General features: G+C 40.0%; 2 protein-coding genes and 1 pseudogene across 2 annotated transcripts; 1 reads left to right on the top strand and 2 right to left on the bottom strand.

Annotated features, from left to right (window-relative positions):
- Positions 1–223: 223 nt before the first annotated feature.
- Positions 224–1,168, bottom strand: LOC122914199 (olfactory receptor 51I2-like). The gene has a single exon (XM_044260830.1). It carries the CDS (start codon positions 1,166–1,168, stop codon positions 224–226), a length of 945 nt encoding a protein of 314 aa, XP_044116765.1.
- A 9,713-nt stretch (positions 1,169–10,881) lies between these two features.
- On the bottom strand, positions 10,882–11,829 carry LOC122914200 (annotated as a pseudogene).
- An 8,517-nt stretch (positions 11,830–20,346) lies between these two features.
- Positions 20,347–21,303, top strand: LOC122914201 (olfactory receptor 52D1-like). The gene has a single exon (XM_044260831.1). It carries the CDS (start codon positions 20,347–20,349, stop codon positions 21,301–21,303), a length of 957 nt encoding a protein of 318 aa, XP_044116766.1.
- Positions 21,304–22,856: the final 1,553 nt, after the last annotated feature.

Genomic DNA, 22,856 nt, shown 5'->3' on the forward strand with positions numbered 1-22,856 from the left:
GACGTTGTTTTGTTTTCTTTATTTGTTTTTGCTAAATCATGACCCACTTTACCTGGTCAAAACCTGTTGACTTGGGTCATAACTTTGTCAGGAAGAAATCCTAATATTGCTTAGGGATTAAAAAGAAATTTAAAAAGCCTTGTCAAAGCAGTTTTTAGAAACTCAAATTCGTGGACTAACAACATATATCCTCTGAATCTTGGAATTTTAACATTTCTCCTGCTTAAAACTTATTTCCTAGTAGTATTTTGCAAAGCCTCTGTTGAATCTCTTTGGTTTTGATGGAATAGATGACCGGGTTGAGCATAGGAGGCACAAAGAGATAGATAAGGGACATGAGTGTGTGCACATACTGTGGGGCATGCCTCCCATAGCGAGCAGCCATGGACACACCAACCATGGGCACATAGAACATGAGCACAGCACACATGTGTGACACACATGTATTGAGAGTCTTAAGTCTTTCCTCCCGGGATGCAATGGCAAGTACAGAGCGCAATATGAGCACATAGGAGAGGAGAATGAGTGCAGAATCCAGACCAAAGTTAGAGATGACAATGAATTGACCAAAAATATTATTGATGGTGATGTCACCACAGGGTAAGCGGATCAGATCTGGATGCAGGCAGTAGGCATGGGAGAGTACATTGGCCTTGCAGAAGGGCAACCTCTTCAGAAGGAAAGGCAGTGGAAAAACCATACAGAAACTGCGGATGATAACAGCCATGCCCATGTGCACCACACGGGCATCAGTGAGCACTGTGGCATAACGCAATGGGTTACAGATGGCCACATAGCGGTCAAAACTCATAACCAGCAGAATTCCAGACTCCATGAAGGAGAAGAGGTGGATAAAGAACATTTGAGCCATGCAAGAATCAAAACTGATCTTTCTTAAGTGGAAGCAAAATGTGGCCAACACCGTGGGCAGTGTGGAAAAGGACACACCTAGGTCATTAATTGATAGCAGGGATAGGAAGTAGTACATAGGCTGATGCAAACTCTGTACCTCCTTGATAATGAAAAGGATAAGGGCATTGCCCACAATGGAGACAATGTAGAGGATACCAAGGAGCAGAAACATCCAGTGTTGAGAGGTCTCCAGCCCTGGGAGCCCTGTCAGGGTGAAGGGAGGCAACTCTGAGCTGTTGTGGGGCTTACCTCCCATATTTGCACTACTGCTTAGGTTCTAGGATCACTAGTCTGTAAAGAAGACAAACATACAGTTTAATTCAAGGCATAGACCTAATATTTTAAGACTCTCATGTATCATCCAACCCCTTACTTTAGAGTATTAATCAATCTTGTTCACCAAATCACTTAACCCTGTTCTCTGTCACCAGGATCCCTGGAATTGTCTGAATTTTCTCAGTTTATCCAGTTGGCTAAATAGGTCACATTGCCTTCCTTTACACCTGTGCCTACTGCCACAATTCTCCTTCTCATATTTAAAGCTGTGAATTCTCATCGATCTCTGGGCATCATTTTATTCAAGACCTGTGACAAAATGGACCTGATCACTACTTCCTTGCTAATGCAGTCCTCTTTCTTAGCATGTCGTGTCTTCACCAAACCATAATCTTTCCCTCATATCACTCTCTCATGCTACTGAAACTTTACTATCTTATTTTGACTCTCCAACTTCTCTACTCTTATATAGTCTGTCAGTTCTTCTATCCATTCATCCTGACACAAGATAAATGGGTAGAAATATATCCATCCATAGAGATAACCTTCCACACGTTCAACAAGATGCACTAGACTCCCATATTCCCACTCATCTTTGCATTCTTCTATCCAGTTAACTTAATTTACTTTACTGGATAATTTAATTTACTGAAAGTTAGTTCTTAATAATGTCTTTCAGAACCAAATGGCACCTGACTTTTGGATCAATAATCATTTATTTATTCCATGAAGTTCCTTCTTATCTATGTTCTCCATCTCTTTGCATAATACCATCATTATGCCTAAGATTGAGACTCAGAATCCAAATATCATTTTGACTTTCTTTCTTGTATCTACTGCATTAAACCAGGTAAGACCCAAGGAAAATACTGACCCCAAAAATGCCTCTGTCAGTACCTTCCTCTATTCCCTTTCACCTGCAGTCTCCCCTGCAGACCCAAGCAATCACATTCTTGTACCATAATAACAGCCTCCTAATAAAGCTCACGCCACTCTCTATTTCATTCTGGAGTAGGACTACTTTAAACTATAGTAGAACTAAACTAATATTTTTTAAAGGTAGGATCTGAAAATGGCACCGTTCAATTAGAAGCCTTGAATGCTCCCTCATTACCAAAGGATCAAATCCAAACTCATTAGCCTAGAGTTGAAGGCCTTTGTAGTCAGTACTAAATCAGTAGTTCTGGCCTCAATCCTCAAACTTACCTTCCTTGTACCTCAAGGAAACCAAATGGATAAGAACTACAGCCCCTCAGCTCCCAAAGGCTGCCCTGAGCATGAGATCATACCCATTCAATCCATCTTCCATGGTCAGGACCAGCAATGTCCTCTGCCATGAAGACTTGCTGGTCATGGCCAGCAGTAGTAATTTGTCTCTTTGCCACAGCTCTTATAACTGTAAGTTTGCATCTCATTTTGTGCCCATTTCTCTGCCTGGTCTCCACGAAATCCTTGTGAATTCAATCTTATCGTCTGACTCACCAGCTCCAAGAACTCAGCCCTGCTTCTCTTTTGTTGTTGAGCCCCTCTTGCACTTTAGTGCAAGGTCTCACACAGGAGACATACCCCCTGAGTCACTGATCCCTCCTGGGTTTTTGGTCTCTTTGTTGTAAACTAGAGATGCTAAGAAACTGAGCTAATGGGGTTGTGAGGATCCAAAAGCGGAGAGGTGTGAAAACTTTCAGGGCTTTGCAACTCTGAGTTCTAGAGCTGCTCTCTGCCCTCACCTCCAGCCATTCATCTACCTTTGCCAAACCTCCATCTGACTCAGGACTCCTCTAACCTTTCCTCACAGGATGCATTTTCCCCTCTCTTCATATTTGTAGGGCTGCTTCATCTTCCCTACCTGAAAACTCTTCCTAAACATGTTTGTTTGTCTCTTCATGCAATATGCAGATGCCCTTGATTGATCATAGGGTCTTTTAGCACTAAGTAAGGTCCTGCCAAGTGGTTTCCAAAGTAGCCAGTATCTTTTTATATATGCCCCTTATGCCAGATATTTGGAGGGTGCATGTTCACATCAAAGCATCTATATCCAGGTATAGCCTAATGGGAAAGTCATGTCTAAAGCAGAAAGCATGGCAGTATTTAGAGAACAAGAGCAACATCTAGCAAATGTAGAACTGGGAAGGTGATGAAAGTAAACATGTGCAGGAAATAAAACTACCTGACTCAAATTAGGGACAGGTTTTCCTCCTTCAGACAGTCATATTATACCATTCAGGGGCAGAGCACGTTAAGGCTTGAGACTGGAGTATCTGACCCTCCCCTTGACGTACCTGCGAGAGCTCCACAGAAAGAAGGTGCAGAGGAAGGAAGAGGGTAATGGGGGCTCTTCGTGCCTTGCCCCAACCCGCACCCGGTTATGGCACCAGCTCCCTGGCCTGAGAATATAAGGCCCCACCCAGGAAGTCCCTTGAGCTTCTATCAGCTCAGGTACTCATGGACTGCTGGGAATATGGAACATCTACATTTGTTTTCCTGGGAGGACGGTAAAAGAAGTTGGGTTTAGAAAGATGCCCTAAGATTACCTAATAATTGTCTGGGACGAACCAGACTGAAAATACAGTCATCCCTTCCAAAAACTCCAACTTGTAGATAAGTCAGACCAAAGGATTCAGTGTGTCACCTGATCCCCTCCTGCACCTTCTTAGTCACACAGATGGTCATGGGAAAAGGTCAGGAAACCACCCAAACCCTGATCAATATGCACGGATTTATCAGTATTCTGTGTCTACTGGACTTTTGTCATAATTCTTGTTCTTTAATTTCCCATATTAAAAAAATGCTGTCTTTTCATTTAAACAAGGTCACAATTCTTACCCTAAATTTAGGTCTATGGTATAAGGTATAAGGTGTATGGTAACAAAAGTGATTATAAATCAAGTCATTTATTCAATAGTAGACATGATTTTAGTCTTGGGGAATGTGTAGATAAATAAGCGTAACAGTTCATAGCCCAGTCAGGAAGACTCCTAAGGAAACACTTATGTATATTTCAGTGACTGAAGATAAAAGACACAAGGTAGGACAGAACAAAAGAGGGGGATTTGTAATATTCTAGGGCAGTCAGAGAAGATTTTCAGGTGCATCTCTTGACTCTCAAATTATGAGCAAATATTATTTAAGGGAATGTGGTAGGCATATGCCCCCCACAAAGATGTCCAAGTTTGGTACCTATGAACATACACATCTCATGGCAAAAGGACTTTGAAGATATAATTAAGATCATGGACCTTAAGGATTTTTTTTCCCTTATAGATGATCCATGCAGACCTAATTGATTTACACGAGTCCTTAAAATTAGGGAACTTTCTCAGGCTGGAATCAGAGAACTATGGCAGAAGAAGTCAGATTCAAAACGAGAGAGGTGGTCTGTCCACAATGACTGGAGGGGGCAGAATGAACATCATGAGAGTGGTGTGGACAATGTTAAGGAGCATTTGCAAGCCCTTAGCTTATAATCAGCAAGAAACTTGAAATTTCAGTCCTACTTTTATGAGGCACTGAATTCAACCAACAGCTTAAATGAGCTTCAAAGTGGCTTCTTCCCCAGACTCTTCAGTAGGGAACTCAGCCCTGCCATCACTGTGATCACTTTGAGAGACCCTAAACATTTAAAGTTTCTGGATTTCTGACCTACAGAAACTATGGCATAAGAGATTTTCATTGTTTTATTGTTTGTGATCATTTCTTTTCTTCTTTTTCTTTTTTTTTTAATCATTTTATTTATTTGAAAGAGAGAAAGGCCATGAGCTGGCATAGAGGGAGAGGGAGAAGCAGACCTCCCACTGAGCAGGGAGCATGACGTGGGGCTCGATCCCAGGACACTGAGATCATGACCTGAGCCAAAGGCAGATGTTTAATCAACTGAGCCATCCAGATGCTGCTGTTTGTGGTAATTTCTTAAAGCAGCAATATACAGTGAGTCTCAGGTAGAAGGGAAAGGACAGAGAAGCAACAAAAGAAGGATCATTTCTGGTGGATGCGTCATATCTGCGCAGGTCTGAGGGCTTGAGAAGCAACCCTGAGGAGGAGAAGGGCTTAGGAGGGTTAACAAATAAGTTGGATATTAGTGAGAAATTAATCCATCAATGCCAGAGAATAAATAGCCTCAATTGTGAGTCCAAGAAATTTGGAGAAGAGAGATGCTTATGGCATTGCTATACACAGGAGAAAGTAATGTTAAAAATAAGACAGTGGGGCACCTGGGTGGCTCAGTGGGTTAAGCCGCAGCCTTCGGCTCAAGTCATGATCCTCAATCCTGGGATTGAGTCCCTCATCGGGCACTCTGCTCGGCAGGGAGCCTGCTTCCTCCTCTCTCTCTATCTGCCTGCCTCTATGCCTACTTGTGATCTCTCTCTGTCAAATAAATAAATAAAATATTAAAAAAAAAAAAAAGACAATGTGCTCAACATTGGATCACTTAGGTTAAGCCCCACACCACCAAATAGAGACTTAGTTCTAGATTTGCTCTTTCAGGAATGGAATCTTAAACCAGTCAGTCAGGAATCCCCTGATCAGCACTACTGCCTGACGGACGTCTGTCTTCCCCTAAAGGAAAGTAATGGCATACAGCACCCAGTTCTTATGCCATCACAAGTCCTCCTTAATGCCCAGTTACCCCATTCCCCAGTTCACCTCCCCTCCAACAACCCTCAGTTTGTTTTCTATAGTTAAGACTCTCTTGTGGTTTGCCTCCCTCTCTGTTTTGCATTATTTTATTTTTCCCTCTTTTCCCCTTTGTTTATCTGTTAGTACCATATAATTTCACTCATATGTGGAATTTAATTATTAAATCCTTTTTTTTTAAAGATTTTATTCATTTATTTGTCAGAGAGAGAGGGAGAGAGAGCGAGCACAGGCAGACAGAAAGGCAGGTAGAGGCAGAGGGAGAAGCAGGCTCCCTGCCGAGCAAGGAGCCCAATGTGGGACTCGATCCCAGGACGCCGGGATCTTGACCTGAGCCGAAGGCAGCTACTTAACCAACTGAGCCACCCAGGCGTCCCTATTAAATGCTTTTTGATCTTCTAGGTAACTTCTCCCTGAAGCCCTCTATTCTGTTGGTTCTCAAGTCTCTTATGCAGACAGCAACAAGGAGTTTGTCCTTCTCTACTCTTGGGTTGGAATTCCACTTCCTGGATTACATATTTTTTTTCCCATCATCCATATTTGTTTGCTGGAGGTGGAGGGGCCTTTCTTCTTTATACTTTATCTTAGGAAGGTATTCTTATTCAGTTGCATACCACTTCTTCATTTCTATGCAATATTGTCTTCCTCTCTTTTCTCTGTAGAGAAACCTTCCTGTGCCATACATTGTGCTAAGCACCCTAAATGTTTAGAGCAATTGCACTGCATATATGCAGGGTAGGGGGAGGATTTCCCCCAATATCCAAGCAACTCTCTGACATTAGCTCTGTATCCTATAATTTAACTCATTTCTGATTCTATCTACCTAGAGATAACCTCAGATCTAAGGTAAAAGGCTCAGTCCCATAAAACTGCCCTTTACTTCAGATGCCAGTAGCAAGCCAGGGTTGTTACCTGTGCTTCTGATTCACTGGCTATAGACTGGGGTTTCATGACCTGTTCCTTGAATTTCAGACACTGGAAACACTCTATGAGGTTGAGGTATAGCACCCCACATATTCTCAAACAGCAGTGTGAGGTGCTGTGTAGAACTAGAGGGAGTTAGGCACAGAAGGGACTGTGGGACCTCACCAGAGTTGCCACGATCACGTACAAAGGCAAATGGTAAAATAACCCCTCTAGAACTCAAATCTCACTCAGAGATACCTCCCATGCCCTACACTCCTCCAATGTATGTGTCCAGGAGGTTCTCTATGAACCAGCACCAAGGTGGATTTTGCCTTCACCTTCTGTTCCACAAAATAAATATCCTGCCATTTGCTTCCAACAAATCAAGCAGATGCATGGACTGGATGGCCCTTGGACCTACTTCCAGCCCATAACAAGAAGGTGACTCTAGTTTAGCAACTCATGTTATAGTTCTAAAATAATGAATTAATATGTGATTCCTGGGAAGCTGAGTAATTGAGCATCCAACTGTTGGTTTCGGCTCAGGTCATGATCTCGGAGGTCGTGAGAGGGAGCCCACGTGGGGCTCTCTGCTCAACAGGGAGTCTGCTTGAGATTCTCTCCCTATGCCCCTCATGCTCTCTCCCATGCCCACTCATTCTCTCTCTCTCTCTCAAATAAATAAATAAATAAATTTTAAAAAGAAAATAAAAGAATGGAATAAGAAACCACAAAACTACCCAAACAGTGGAAATTGAATCATAGGAAGAAATTAAAAAAAGCTAAGGACTCAAACTAGATGTATCTGATGACCTGGATAACCAGAGCCCTGTGATGGTGAGAGTGTTGGTGTAATCACAGCTCTCATTAATAAACTAGGTCACAGTCAGAGAAGTACTTACATCCATACTGGCAAGTTACATATCCAGAGCAGAGTCATGAATCTTCTCTTTAATGGACTAAATAGAAGAAGACATAGACAGCAAATATCTACTGAGCTTCTTTTAGACTAGGCAGATATCTTAGTCCAAGAGAAGTCCAAGAAATATCTTAATCCAAGAGATATCTTAGTCCAAGAGAAGAATACTAAGCATTTTTATTTCTAGAATGTGTTGTGGAAAATAGCCCAGATGTTCCCAGAGAGCTTGTCACAAGTACATAAATGAGCCAAATAGTTTCAAAGTCCTTCAGATTTAAAGAAGAAAGCAAAAGTATTTATCACTGAAAGAATATTGTCCACTTATTAAGGCAATAACCTCATTTTAAGTCATATTTGTGACAGAACCAAGATCATTAAATAGCAACAGTGTTTCATTCATATATATATATATTTTTTCCCCCCCACATGTTAAAGGTCAGGCACAGTGCTGGTATTCTATTGAAATTTCTATGGGCCCACTCTCCCTACAGTATATAAGTCTGAGCAGTATAAATATGCAGGGCACATTTGTGAAAAGCTTGAAAATTTCAAGTACCATTTATTTTTTATTTACTCTGGTCATATCCATAATTCATATGGTATTTAGACTATAAAAAATATGCAAGTATTCCTACAAAATTGTTGTTTGATAAAATTATTACCTATTTTAGAATAAACATTTTAGGATATGGTAAGTCATTGAAATATAAAGAGATAATTAGTATGCAAATAAATACAAATATAATCACTTATTAATTCATTTCTTAACTTTTATGGGTATGTCTGGTATATTTCAGGCCTTATGTTAGAGACTGAAGAGTATAAACATGAATAAAATAAATCCTGGGCGTAAGTTGTTTACAGTCTGATGGAGTTTGTTTAAAGTCTGTTAACAGTCTTACAAACTACCCAAACTAATGGACATGATTAAAGTACATTCTGAGTACAGTGGAGTCATAAAGCAGATATAAAAGAGTGCTACCTAGGGCTCAAGAAAAATCTTAGATGAAATATTTATTCAGACTCTGGTTCATATTCATGATGCTTTGAAGCTAAGCACTGAATTTTGTATTTATTCTTGTTGAATCAAAATAATATGAGTAAATAAATCATATGTATCATTATATAATTTTAGAGCAGTTTATTTTACTTGCTCTTCAAAACAACCATATAAGGTAGATAAATCAAAGATCGGTGTCCCATTTTTACAGATAAGAAAATTAAGACTGAGGGGCACCTGGGTGGCTCTGTAGGTTAAGTCTCTGCCTTGAGCTCGGGTCATGGTCCCAGGATCCTGGGATTGAGCCCCACATTAGGCTCTCTGCTCAGCAGGGAGCTTGCTTCCACCTCTCTCTCTCTGCCTGCCTCTCTGCTTACTTGTGAGCTCTGTCTGTTAAATAAATAAATAAAATCTTTAAAAAAAGAAAATTAAGACTGAAAGATGCAGCCCACTTACTCAAGAAGTCACCTCTCTGATGGGTAAAGTAACCTTACTGTGGTCATGTTGCCACAATATGTACATACAGTAAATCATCATATTGTATACCTTGAGCTTATATAATATGTCAATTTTAACTATATCAACAAAGCTGGAGGAATGAAAAAAAAAAGGGAAAATAAAGATGTCATCTCTAAGTTACACTTCCCTCCATAGAGAGAATAATGAGGTAGAGAGGGGAAGGAAGTGTTTTCTGACATGAGATTCTGATTTAAGAAAATGTATTATGGGGTGCATGGGTGGCTCAGTTGGTTAAGCATCCAACTCTTGATCTCAGCTGAGGTCTTGATCTCAGGGTTGTGAGTTCAAACCCCACACTGGGCTTCATACTGGACTTGGAAACTACTTTAAAAAAAGAAAATGTATTATTAGTTCTTACATTCATTCAGTAATTTATTCACTTATGATTTTCTTCTAGAGAAATGAATAAGATTCATTCGTCATTATTTATTCAACCATTTTCCACTTACTCTTTCATCATTGCTCTAGCATCATCAGACATTATCTAAATGGAGAGCCTAGAGTCTGTCTGATGTATATGGACAAAGCTATTGACAAAATTGCTGCTTTAAGGAGCTCAGATTCCATGAGGGGAAAGCAGATAGATATAAAAGAAGGAAAGATCATGGCAGAGAGATAAAAACAGGACTGTCAGGTTCAGTGAAGGTTGGCAGAGCCAAGTGCCTACATATTTCAGGATTTCCCATGTGAAAAGAACATACCAGGAATCCTAAAGTCTAATGCTTACTACTTAAATATTGTAGCTGTTGGATTAGTCAGGCTTTCCAGATAAACAGAACCAATAAGATTTGTGTATAAAGATATTTATTATATTTATTATAAGGAATTGGCTCTCACAATTATAGAGATCCAGAAGTCCAGACCCAGGAGAAGTGATAGTTCCAGTCCAGAGTTAAAGACCTGAAAACCAGGAAAACCAATGGTTTCAGGCCAAGCCTAAGACCAAAGACAGAGAATACTAATGTCCCTACTTAGAGACAATCAGAATGAGATTTCTTTCTTTCATACTTGGACTTTTACTTAATTCAGGCATTCAGTGGTTTGGATCAAGCCCACCTACACTGGGGAGGGCAATAAGCTTTACTTAATTTACCAGTTCAAATGCTAATCTTATCCAGAAACACCTTCACAGATACAGACAGAAATATTGCTTAACCAAATATCTAGAAACCTTGTGGCATGGTCAAGTTCATATATAACATTAACTATCACTTCTATCAAACTCTAAAACTTGATTTTTCAAAGAGCATGAAGAGAAGAACTCTGGCTCCTGGCAACATCAGAAACCAATCACCCAATCTAAACTTGCATACTGGTAAAGATGTGATATCTAGGCCATAATTATCCCCTCTTTGCCCTGGTCTTTTTCAGAATTGTGCAGGCCCATTACCAGAAGTCCAAGTATCATGTCACCAAGCATCTTGAAGATATTTCCCTGCTCCTCCAGAAAATAATCTCACTCTGGAGTGATGTTTGACATTCTTTGGGTTATTCTTGAAAAGAGACCATTTTTCTCTGTCTAAAGGGCATTGAAATAGTTGATTTATGGATAAGATCTGAGATAGCCTTGGCAGGTGTTGACCCAATATACCAGACTACATGTTTGATCATTGGTCCTATAACTTAAAGTGTAGGGATTGATCCTCTCCCCCTCTGGTGTCTAAATGGTTCTAACTCCAACACCAAATCTTCCAGGGCTTCTAGCTCTACGAGAGACTCAGGACTTAACCCTAAAGAGCATCTTGAGGAGCCTGCGACGTATCTCCTTTGTCTTAATGGAGTAAATGATAGGGTTGAGCATGGGAGGCACAAATAGGTAGAGAATAGACATGAGGATATGAACAGCATGCGGCAGGCCAGCACCAAAGCGATGTACAATGGACACGCTCACCATGGGCACATAGAAGATGAGCACAGCTAGGATGTGGGACACGCATGTGTTCAGTGTCTTGAGGCGCTCCTCTCGGGAGGCAATGGCAAGCACTGATCACAATATTAGTACATAGGAGATGAGTATGAGTGCGGAGTCCAGGCCAAAGGTGAACAGCACAATGGACAGCCCATAGTGGCTATTGAGGGAGACATCAGTACACGCCAGCTTAATCATATCCACATGAAGGCAGTAGGCATGGGAGAGGACGTTCTGGGGGTGGCAGAAGGGCAGTCTGTGCAGCAGCAGTGGAAAGACTAGGCTGAGGGCAAAGCTTCGGAGAACAGTACACAAACCCATTGCCACAATGCGGGCACTAGTGAGCACTGTAGCATAGCGCAGGGGGTTACAGATGGCCACATAGCGATCAAAGCTCATAGCCAGAAGGATGCCAGACTCTGTCCAAGAGAAAAGGTGGATAAAAAACATTTGGGCCAAGCAGGCATTAAAGGAAATCACCCGGGCGCGGAAGCAGAGGGCAGCCAGCGCAGTCGGCAATGTGGAAAAGGATACTCCCAAGTCATTGACTGAAAGGAGGGACAAGAAGTAGTACATGGGCTGGTGCAAGCTTTTCTCCTCCTTAACAATGAGGAGGATCAGGGTGTTTCCCACAATGGAGATAGCGTAGAGCAAAAGGAGAGGGAACAATAGCTAGGACTCCATGGCCTCCATTCCTGGGAAGCCCGTCAGGATAAAGGTGGGAGCATCAGAGATATTGATTCTGAAGTTACTCATGAGAAGCTGGGGATGTTTGTTATCAGCCAGTCCAACTTTCTGAAGAAATTATAACTTGTGTCTAAGACTATCGTTGTTCCTAGGAAGGAAAAACAACATAAAGGTTTATAAACTGTGATTACACATAGATTTTATTTCTAAAATACACTGGGAGGATGAGGAGAAAGTCATAAAATGCTGGCCATTGAAAGAAAGAATTCTTTCTTAGACATCTTTCAGAAAAAGAGTAGGTTAACTGTTCTTCAGGGTGGTTGACTAGCTCATTAAGTCTAATCAGTAGTCCTCTGGATGCCTTCCATGTAATCAACACAGCTGTCCTCCAAACGTTTAAACTTACATAGCCATGATATTAGCTATGCCGCAACAGATGTCCACACTTATATCCAGTCTGACATATGAGGAACCAAGTATCCAAAAAAGGGAAAAGAATTAGTCCAGGTCTTCTTGGAAAGCAGTTACATGGCTTGAACTAAATTTCACTAATCCAATCTCCACCCTGAGGTACTTACATGGTCTACAGCCCATGCAGGACCCCTGGAAAATGAAAATATCTTGAGAGACATCAGAGATTACTAATTAAGAGGATGGCACCAGAACACTCTGGGTTTGTGTTCCAGTGACATTAGGTAAATTTCTTAAACTCTCTTCCCCAGTTTCTTTACTTTTAAGAAAGGGGTAAAAGAGAGTTGCCATATGCATGAGGATACAGGCTTATGTAAGATAGAAAGAGGGAAACAGAGAGAGGGTGACAGAGAGAACTTGGACTTGAAACAGGTCCTGCCCACAGTAAGCATTATAGAAGCACTCCTATTATTGTTATTATTGAAAAGTTATTATTTTAAAAGCATTTTTAGATGAAAAGTAAATGGCACATTGTGCTTTACAAAAGCACAAAAGTCACTGAATGCATTTATATTAAATAAACATTTTTAAAAACTCTTGTTATCACATAATAGCGTTTGCTATAGTCAAGCAGAAGTTAATTGGCAAAATCTTGAGAATTACTAAGAGAGAAAACCTGCAATGCTAAAAACATTCTTTCCATTACCTTTTTTTTTCCTATGAGCTATTAAAGAATAGCATTCTTTCATTTCTGCCATTGCTTTTCATCTCAGAGTCTATCAAAATTCAACAGGAGTAGAAAATGAGAAACACTGCCTTACACCAACCCAAATGAGGTTGTAAGAGGGGATGACAAAAAAGGGGTGGGGTTGTGAAGTGGGATGATAAAGGATTATCTATACATTTGTCATCTTTCTTGTTTACTGTGGAATTTCAAAAATAACCATTTGGGGAGGGAGCTACATTTAGGAATATTTCATAATGTCCAAAACCCCTTGCATACTCTGTGATAAGTGGCTTCACCTGTTAGTTTTAGAGTTCAGGTGTTAAAGGCTCTCTATCCCTCATGGTTAGTTGAATTAAATTACTCACCACTGAGTAATTTATTATTGTATGTATCTTTGGAATTGGGGGGAACTTGCTTTCTCTCTCCCATAAAGCCAGCCTTACATCAATGAACAATCAGATTAGAAACCAGAGAGAAATTCCCTGCTAAAGGGATTAAGAGTCTGGGACAAAGTTTCAGAGAACCACTGCAGAAAGCTGGGGATGCTGAGCCCCAGGCCTCGACTGGAAATGGTAAGAGGATGAACCAGATAAGACCTGCAAGCTGTGCACATTATAATTATAATGAGCTCTCATTAGAACCGCACAAAGAAACTGAGGGAGGATTTTAGAGGAGATGGTCTTAAGGAGATACCATGGGTCAATCCCTTCCTGAGCACCCATTCCTGGATTTTGATCCATCCTGTCACATGTTCCACTCTAAGGAAATCTAAAATTGTCTTAAGTAAGAGCCTCCGGTGGCAGAAGGCCAGTTTCAGTACCTCCTTTCTGTCCTAATTAGAGACATTAGAGTTCAGCTGAGTGCTCTACTCTGTTCCTTGTTTTCTCAGAGTTCATGCAAAGCAGAAAGTGGGCCAAAAGATGAAGAGAGACATGGTGAAGAGAAAGAGGAAAAACCAAACGGCAGGGAAGAGTCAGAGAGAAGTGGATAAAGAATATAGAGGAAATGCTATGGAAATGGGAGGTCAAGCGAGGGAAGGGGAATGACAGACCAGAGAAGGAATTTTAGAGAGACAGTAACAAGAACATTAAACGTGGAAAGGAAGAAAGAAGAGAAATAAGGCCAAGAAAACCTCTTGAGAATAATGAGAACATCACAGGACCATGTATTCTGCGAGGATGGCCTTTCTTTTTCCCAAGCTAGGTCAAGTGTGTCGAAGGCCCTACACACACCACATTTCACAGGAGCTACCTGCCCAGGCTCTTAGCAGTGGAGGGCTGGCCTACAGTAAGCCCTTAATATCCCCCAGTCAAACCCTGCTGGGAATAGGTTCCTCCCAGCAGAATCCCAGTGGACTCTGCTTGCTGTCTATTCCCATGGGAAATTGAGATCTGACTTCCAAGGCCAAGGCAACACTTCCTTTCCTCCCAGCAGAGCAGGGCTTACCTGTCCCTATACCATGTCTTCATGGCTTCTGAGATGTTCCTAAGGATGTTCCTAAGGGTTTTAAGATAGCTCTAGCAGATGATGAGAGTGAGCACCAGGGGTCCCAGTGCTAGTAATTGGGAAGCTAAGAATATAACTCAAGCTTCCTGATCCTCAGTTCCAAAGTTTCCTTACCCCACAGTAAGTCTCCACTCCAGGACCCTCTTCTTAGGGGACTTTCAGAAGGCAGAATGTAGGGATATATATATGTTCAGCCATGGCCTGAACATTTCTATGCATCATTAATGTGTTTTCTCTCAACCGTGTTGTCTGATTAGTTGTCATATCTTATAACATTTCTTCAAATTGCTTTGCCATTTCATGATACCATATCTGCCCAAGAGTAGACCTTCGACATCTGAATTCCCAAAACAGACTTCCATTGGCCCCTGCACCAAATCTGCCTGGACTCAGCCATTCTTTCCCTCCATTGGCAGAGTGATTTTTAAAAATCTGAATATTTTTGCTTTAGCTCTTCAAAACAGATCTCCCTTACTTTAAAAGCTAAACAATGATGGGGACATGTATACTTCTTTAGGTATTGGTCTTAACTCATCTCTCTACTTCTTCTGACCTATATTATCTTTCTTAGCTGGAACATTCAATCCTTTCTATTCCTCAAGTCTTTCTACAGCTTGGAAAAAGTGGCTACATTGTGACCGACTAACCGACCCACCCTTCTCACCGACTAACCGACCCACCCTTCTCACCGTCTCTTCTTTCTTGTTCCTTGTTAACTCTGTAATGGACTGTATTTTAGTGAGGTCACACCACAAAACTATGCTTCCAATGTCACTGCTGATCTCAGCATTACTAAATACAATAGATTCTCAGTGCAGAGGCAGTCAACCTCGCTTCTTTCTTGATTTTTTTCCTCCTTCCTTGGATCAGTCATGTCACTCTTTCCAGGTCATCCACATATGCCCCGTGCCTCTCTTCAGTTTCCTTTGCGATTGGCTCTCCCTCTATTCGCTCCTAAGTATTAATATTATCCATGGTTCTTTCCTAAGCTAGCTTCAGTTTTGACTCTGTGTAATCACTCCGCATGACCTTGGAAGAAAAATCAGATTTTCATATCTTTGAAACACACTAATCAACTCATCTGCTGACTGCTTGGCATCTCCAATTGGCTGGAGATCAAAAAGTCCAATATATGAATATAAGGGTTTTTTTTTCCTTTCCAATCAAAAAGATCAAAAAGTCCAATATATGAATATAAGGGTTTTTTTTCCTTTCCAATCAAAAAGATCAAAAAGTCCAATATATGAATATAAGTTTTTTTCCTTTCCTCTTCTCAGTGAGTGGCATGACTTTGATAGCTAAGGCTAAAACCTAACCATCATTCCACACATCCTTTCTCTCGTGCATTTTTCGTAAGTAGTCGCCCAAATCTAAATATTCCACCTGCTTATTATAAGTGGTGCAGCAAGTTATAAGAGAGGAGTGGGTATTTGAAATGGCAGTTAAGGGGAATGATAGAGAAAATTAACTGTATCAGAATAATTTCTTGTTAAAGCTGAAGTATGAAGCTGCATATTCACATTGTGTTACTTTGTGGCTATTTGTGATTTTTTTCTAGAGTATTAGGTAATCCTTGGGCTACCATCAGAGAAGCCTGATAATATTTGTCCAGAATAGATACCAAGGAGCTAGTTTGATGGAAGAATAAAGCCTAAATTGCCAGGGTGAGGGGGAACACCTCTGGTAGAAAAAGATCAGTCTTTATGATACTGATTTTAACTTTCTTTGGATTATGGTTATAAACTTAGTTATAAAAATTCAGTTATCTGAAAAGGAAACATTTAAAATTCAATTTCATGCTTTCTTGTGTTCTGCTCTGGCTTCTATGCAGCAAGTATTGGGAAAATTTCAACAACTGACTCAGAGCAAGCCACTTTATCAGTTACATCACCACATATCAGCTAGGGTTTGCTTTCCCTGCCTTATACATTTTATTTTAAGAATAATAGGTGGCTTTGGATTTTAGTATTTTGGCAGTATCTGAAAGTTCTAAAATTAAATATATTGTTAGGCTGTGCCAATAGGAGCCATTAGGAGCTGACTAGAAGCTGAGAGAAGGGATTTACTTTTCCTGTTAGCTTTCTGCTTCTGTCTTATCACCCAAGCAACTGTTTTATCCTTGGCAACAGCAGTTGATTCTTATAAAAGCAGCTGGTTTCAGTTTGTGGTATTTTTTTCTACACTTACCTCCAAACAGCCTTGTCATACAAATCACATATGATTTGTATGTGATTTGCAGAGCCAGCTTCTGGTGGCCCATTCTTGAAGTTCTTGGCCCCAGCTCTTTGGGCACTCTCCTTTAAGCTTCTAAAGCAGAATCTCCTTTCTTTCAGCAGAAATTGATTCCAGCACTTACTGAATCTCTATTAAGTCAGTGTGCCAGGCAATTCAAACTCCTTACACTCATAGCTATTGATTTAAAAACAAGGGTTCCTAGAACTTAGTTTTATAGAAGTTAAATGGAGATAACTAAGGGTGAAACTTGTCTCATACCATCAATATTAATTTTTTTAATATATAAATTCCCTGAAGGAATAATAAGAAAACCCCCATCAATCTTATTAAAAACTTTGTATTAAAAAAATGTTTATGTATAATAATTCATGAAATTAAAGATTCTCTATATTGCTTTTATTAATGCATACTTAAAATAATTGTAATTGTAGAACATTTTAACACTCAGAACCTAATGATTGAAGAAAATAAAATAAATAATTCCAATTTGCATATATTTTTTACTGAAAACAAGGAAAGAAGGGTTATCACCACAAGATTTTTAAGCAAAAAAATTAATATGTAGGAAAATGAACCAACTTCAAGTAGACAAAGCATTAATGTTAAAGTTATGACAGTTACAGGGAGCCTGGGTGGCTCAGTAGGTTAAGCATTCAACTCTTGATTTCAGCTCAGGTAAAGATATCAGGGTCATGACACTGAGCCCCACATCAGGCTCTATGCTTAGTGCACAGTCTGCTTTGACTTCTCTCTCCATTTGCCTCTACCCCATACACCACCCCCACTCATGCTCTCTAAAAAAAAAAAAAAAAACTATATATATATATATATATATATATATATACACACATATACATATATATGCATTCATTTTTTTCATTCATTCATTTCATTCATATATAGAGAGATATACATACATATTATATATGAATGACAGTTATGGAAAACTTATTCATTTGTTCATGTATTTTTAAATGGATAATAAATGAGGGGAAGAAAATTTCAAGGCTGTCTATAGTCCATAGGATACACTTAAAGACTGATGTGGTATTTTTATCTTTAAAAAAAATCAATATTCACACTATACTGTATGTTATTTTTTTTCTAATATTTCATAGAAAATGACAATTTTTGATGTCAATTTAACAGTTTTGAGGGAGTGTATACTATTGAAAAATTCTTTTGGAAATTATCTGGGCAAAAATTTTTGAAGACCACTGCTTTGTATTAACACGAGAAGAAGGGTGCCAGAGTGGTTCAGTAGATTGAGTGTCTGGCTCTTGGTTTCAGCTCAGGATGTGATCGTGGGTTCATGGGATTGAGCCCTGCATGGGGCTGTTGCTCAGCATGGAGTCTGCTTGAGATTCTCTCTCTCTGCCCCTCCCCCCCACTCTCTTGTGTGTCCTTGCTCTCTCTTTCAAATAAATAAATTTAAAAAAAAAAATTGAAAGGAAACAAGTATGAACAAGGGAAAATAGTGCAGCACTCTGAAGGTTTTGAAGGATGGAAGCCTTTGTGTGAAGGCTTGATAGATGTGGTAATGTCAAAGGATCTGAGTGCATCTGGCTAGAGAAATGATGGCTTCACTCCTAGGGCAAGGTCTGTAGGTGTGAAACCTGCACAGTGGCATAATGCCTATGCTCAGAAGGTCCTGTATTTGGTTTAATATTCTACTGCCATGTTCTTAAAATCTTAGTAACTTATTCTTGAAATTATGGAAGTTAATGGGACAATGGAGCCTGAGCCTCTCCACCACCATTTCTTACCACCATATTTACATATAACATTGATGATGCCATGTGTACACAGAATACCATGGGCCACTATATATGTAAATTCAGAGAGATACCATAATTAAGGGGGAGAAACAGAGAAAAAGAAGAAAATGAAAGAAAAGGGAAAGTAAGAGAAGAGAAGAGAAACATAAAACTTAATAGATTTTATTGCTACTTTCCTTGAAAATTTCCTAGGGAAATGTTCTTTCCTCATTTCTTTCCCTTTTTTCAACCCCGCCCTATTGTCTCCCTAAGAATGAGCACCATGGATCAAATCTCTAGAGCCAAACAGCCTTGGGTTTTCATAATTAGCATCAGAGAGAGTCAATAAATAACCTCACTTATCAAATCTCCTGATCAGAGGAGGCTGAAAGTCAGAACTAAGCTGAAGACCTCAATGATCTCACAAAAGTGAGGGAAGATCTGACTTTTGAACTCAGATTCCACACTCAGCCCCCATCATCCTCCAAATCACGTCCATCCATCCTGCACAAGAACACAGCTTTCACATCCCTGAAGTACTCTCCATACAGCCCCACACTCTCAGGTGACACCCATCACAGAACTCCAGCTTCAGCATGCTCAACTTGTAAACAAAGGTCACCTGACACAGGTATGTTTTTGAAATCAAACTACAGAAAAAAGAATATGTGCCAGAAAGAACTCAGAGTTCAATTATTAAAGTCTAGGTCTCCAAGGCATCATAGTGACCCAGAGCCAAGGCCAAGAGGGATGAATTTGGAAGGATTCCTTCATTCCACCCAGAATGTTCCTCCAGCTCAGTGTCTTTTTCACATTTTTCCCCTGGAAAACAACCTTGTTTGGACCTAGGCTTTCTGGTACCTACGTAGAATGTCAGAGTAGCTCACAAAGTAGTGACCTCCTTATAGTAGTCTTTGAAAATCTTTCTTTGCTGGCAAGAATAGGCTAGGAAGGGAGAACAGGAGAAGGTGGTACTGACTCCAGCTCTCCACTCCCCCACGCATGTTTCTTTTCCATCACTGGAAGTCCCCAGGCAAATAGGAGGAGCTTTAACTAGTATCTGTTTCTTTGAAGTCCAGATAATGAGTAAAGGGTTTGCCACATTAGATACTGATTTTAGAGTTATCTGGCAAGGAAAAGAATTCAAGTATTGGCCATATAAGTGAGGCTACTGTGAGGTGAAAACACCAAACTTTTAATTGGAAGATGTGAGATGTAATTTCAGTCTGACAATAACACATTTTGTGATCTGAACTGCATTAGTTTATTTCTCTGAACTTGGACTTTCCCTTGATAAAACAGATGTAGAATAATTATAATACTCTCTATCACTCCAAAATATGACTACAGGAAAAAGAGCTTGCACAAATGAGAAGGACATTATTTTTGGTGTCCAAACATTTTAATCCTACCATATACCTAAGGCTTTCCTACCCCCAAAAAAATCATGTGAAATAAGGAAGCCAGTTGTGTCATTTCCAACTTATAAATAAGAAAACTGAGTATCAAAAATATTGTGGAATTTATCCAATGTTAAATAATGAATAAACAGAAAAGCTGTGACTAGGATTCCAGACTCATTATTCTTCATACTTGGAGACTATCCAGAGAAAAGATTTTTCTCAAGGTTCAGCAACATTTTTGTGACAGATTACAACTAACGTTTAGGGGTGCGGGTATCCTACAAAGATTCTGGTAGGTATGGTTGGCGTTTGGAATGTGGAAATCAAAAAACAAATTTTGACTATAGAAAATAGATGAAAACAATGGATTATATGTGATACAGTATTTTAAGATTTGGAACAAGTTAAAAACAATATATGTTTTTCTCAGCCTAAACAAGATTGTTTCAGAGAAGGGTCATCATTTTATGTGAATGAACCAAAACTCTGATGTGAGAGGGCAGTCATACAGTCACTCCTTGGATAGAGCCCTTTATTTCCACGCAGAATGGCAGCTTCCAACCTCAGTGATGATGGTCTCCCAGCCACTCTGTTCCTGACAGGGATCCCAGGGCTGGAGTGGGCCCACGTCTGGATTGCCATTCCCTTCTGTGCCATGTATCTGGTAGCTCTGGCTGGGAATGCTGCTCTCATCCTGGTCATTGTGACAGACCGTGCTCTTCATGCACCCATGTACCTCTTCCTGTGTCTTCTCTCACTCACTGACCTGGCTCTCAGCTCTACCACTGTGCCCAAGACATTAGCCATTTTGTGGCTCCATGCTGGTGAGATTTCCTTTGGTGGATGCCTGGCACAGATGTTTTGTGTCCATTCTATCTATGCTCTGGAGTCCTCAGTTCTTCTTGCTATGGCTTTTGATCGCTATGTGGCTATCTGCAACCCACTGAGATATACAACCATTCTCAACCATACCGTAATAGGCAAAATTGGCTTTGCTGGGCTTTTCCGTAGTGTGGCCATCGTCTCCCCATTCATCTTCTTGCTGAGGCGACTGCCTTACTGTGGTCACCATGTCATGGCACACACATACTGTGAGCACATGGGCATTGCTCGCCTGGCCTGTGCCAACATCACTGTCAATATTGTCTATGGGCTGACTGTGGCTTTGCTGGCCGTAGGTCTGGATTCCATCCTCATTGCCATTTCCTATGGCTTTATCCTCCATGCTGTCTTCCGCCTGCCATCTCAAGATGCCAGGCACAAGGCTCTGAATACCTGTGGTTCCCACCTTGGAGTCATCCTGGTCTTCTACATTCCTGCCTTCTTCTCCTTCCTTACCCACCACTTTGGGCAGCACCGAGTCCCCAAGAATGTGCACATCTTTCTGGCAAACCTCTATGTTCTGGTGCCTCCTGTGCTCAATCCAATCATCTATGGGGCTAGGACCAAGGAGATTCAGAGTCGACTTCTGAGACTGCTCCACTTGAGGAAGGGCTCAGTGTGAGCTCTGAGTAGCACTTGGAAATGATAAAGAAAGGTAAATGAGAAGAATAATTGTCTAGAAGCTTTTACATTAATGGGAGCCTATCATATGAGATAAGGGAGGAAGAGAAATAGTCATATAAATTGGAAATGTTGAATATGATGGTGAATGTGCTCCTTGAGCAATTCTGAATTGCTCAGAATGAGATTATATTTTTTCTGTCATCTCAGTTAGGGGTTATAATTTGTCAAGAAGAAAGACATTCCTGTCTGGAATTCACAATGTACCTCATGGTTGCAATATTCTACTGGGAAGTGAGGTGAGAAACAAAAGGGAGAACATTCAGAGTGCATTTGAATCTGAAATCCAAGACTTTGGGCAGTGGCTAAAAGCATGAAAACTAAAATTAAATCAGAGTGATTATGTTTAAATGGTGTCTCCTCTAATTTTTATTAGTTTTGTGCTTTGAGCAAGTTGATAAATACTTTTCTCCTTATTCTGGTTGACTGTTAATGGGGATAATGATCATTTTTAACTCTTGAGGTTGTGGTGAGGATTGACAAACTACTGAATGTATGTAGAAATCTTACAATAGTGTCTGAAACATAAAATGCTAAATACATAAGTGTAAGATGTAAAAGTTGCAAACATCTCAAAAGATGTAACTTCTCAAAACATTTCATTTTTAAAACTTATCTAAGTCTTGTAGTATCTGAGCTCACACAATTATAATAACCCGTGTCTGAAAGTTAGACAGTACTAGGGATATGATTAGTGCTCAATAAAACCATATTATCTCCCTTTACTTTGCCATAATTTTACCCCTTATTAAGTTTATAGAAGCCTGATTAGAGTTCCAGTACCTTTATGGATAGTCCCTTGTTGACATCAGTAACTGTGTCTTTTTAAAGTTTATCCTACTTGGAATCTGTTGAAATTTTTGTATGTAAAAATTAATGTTTCTCAGCAAAAGCATCTATTTTTGTCTTTGGTGATAACAATTGATTCTAATAGAAGCAGTAGGTTCTGAATGGATATTTTTTTATTGTTCCTTACTTTGAAACAACCCTGTATGCCCCTCAGATAGACCACCTGACTGGAATCCCTCCTCACAGGTGTGGGTCCAGACATAAGAAAACTCTCCTTTGCCCAAACCTGCTCACTTAGGACCATTGCTATTTACAGCTGTCACTCTCAATTATGATTTCATTGTCACAATGCAGAAACAAAACTCTCTCCACTCCCAACTATATATTTACAGAAACAAGGGTCCTCAGTGTTTATTTTTATAAAAACAATATTACAAATAAATAAATATGAACACACTACCTTGAATCCATATTGACTTGTGAATACATGAGGTAATTTGGAAGAAAGTATCATCCATCCACCTCGCTGAGGAACAGACACTTCTCCAACACTTCTCGACAGAAGACATACAAAAAGCTAACAGAAACATGAAAAAAAAATGTTCATCACAAGCCATCATGGAAATACAAATCAAAACCATAATGAGATACTACCTTACACCAGTTAGAATGGCAAAAATTAATGAGGCAGGGGACAACAAATTT

Source organism: Neovison vison, chromosome 7, assembly GCF_020171115.1.
Source record: "Neovison vison isolate M4711 chromosome 7, ASM_NN_V1, whole genome shotgun sequence".
In the NCBI taxonomy this organism is placed as follows: Eukaryota; Metazoa; Chordata; class Mammalia; order Carnivora; family Mustelidae; genus Neogale; species Neogale vison.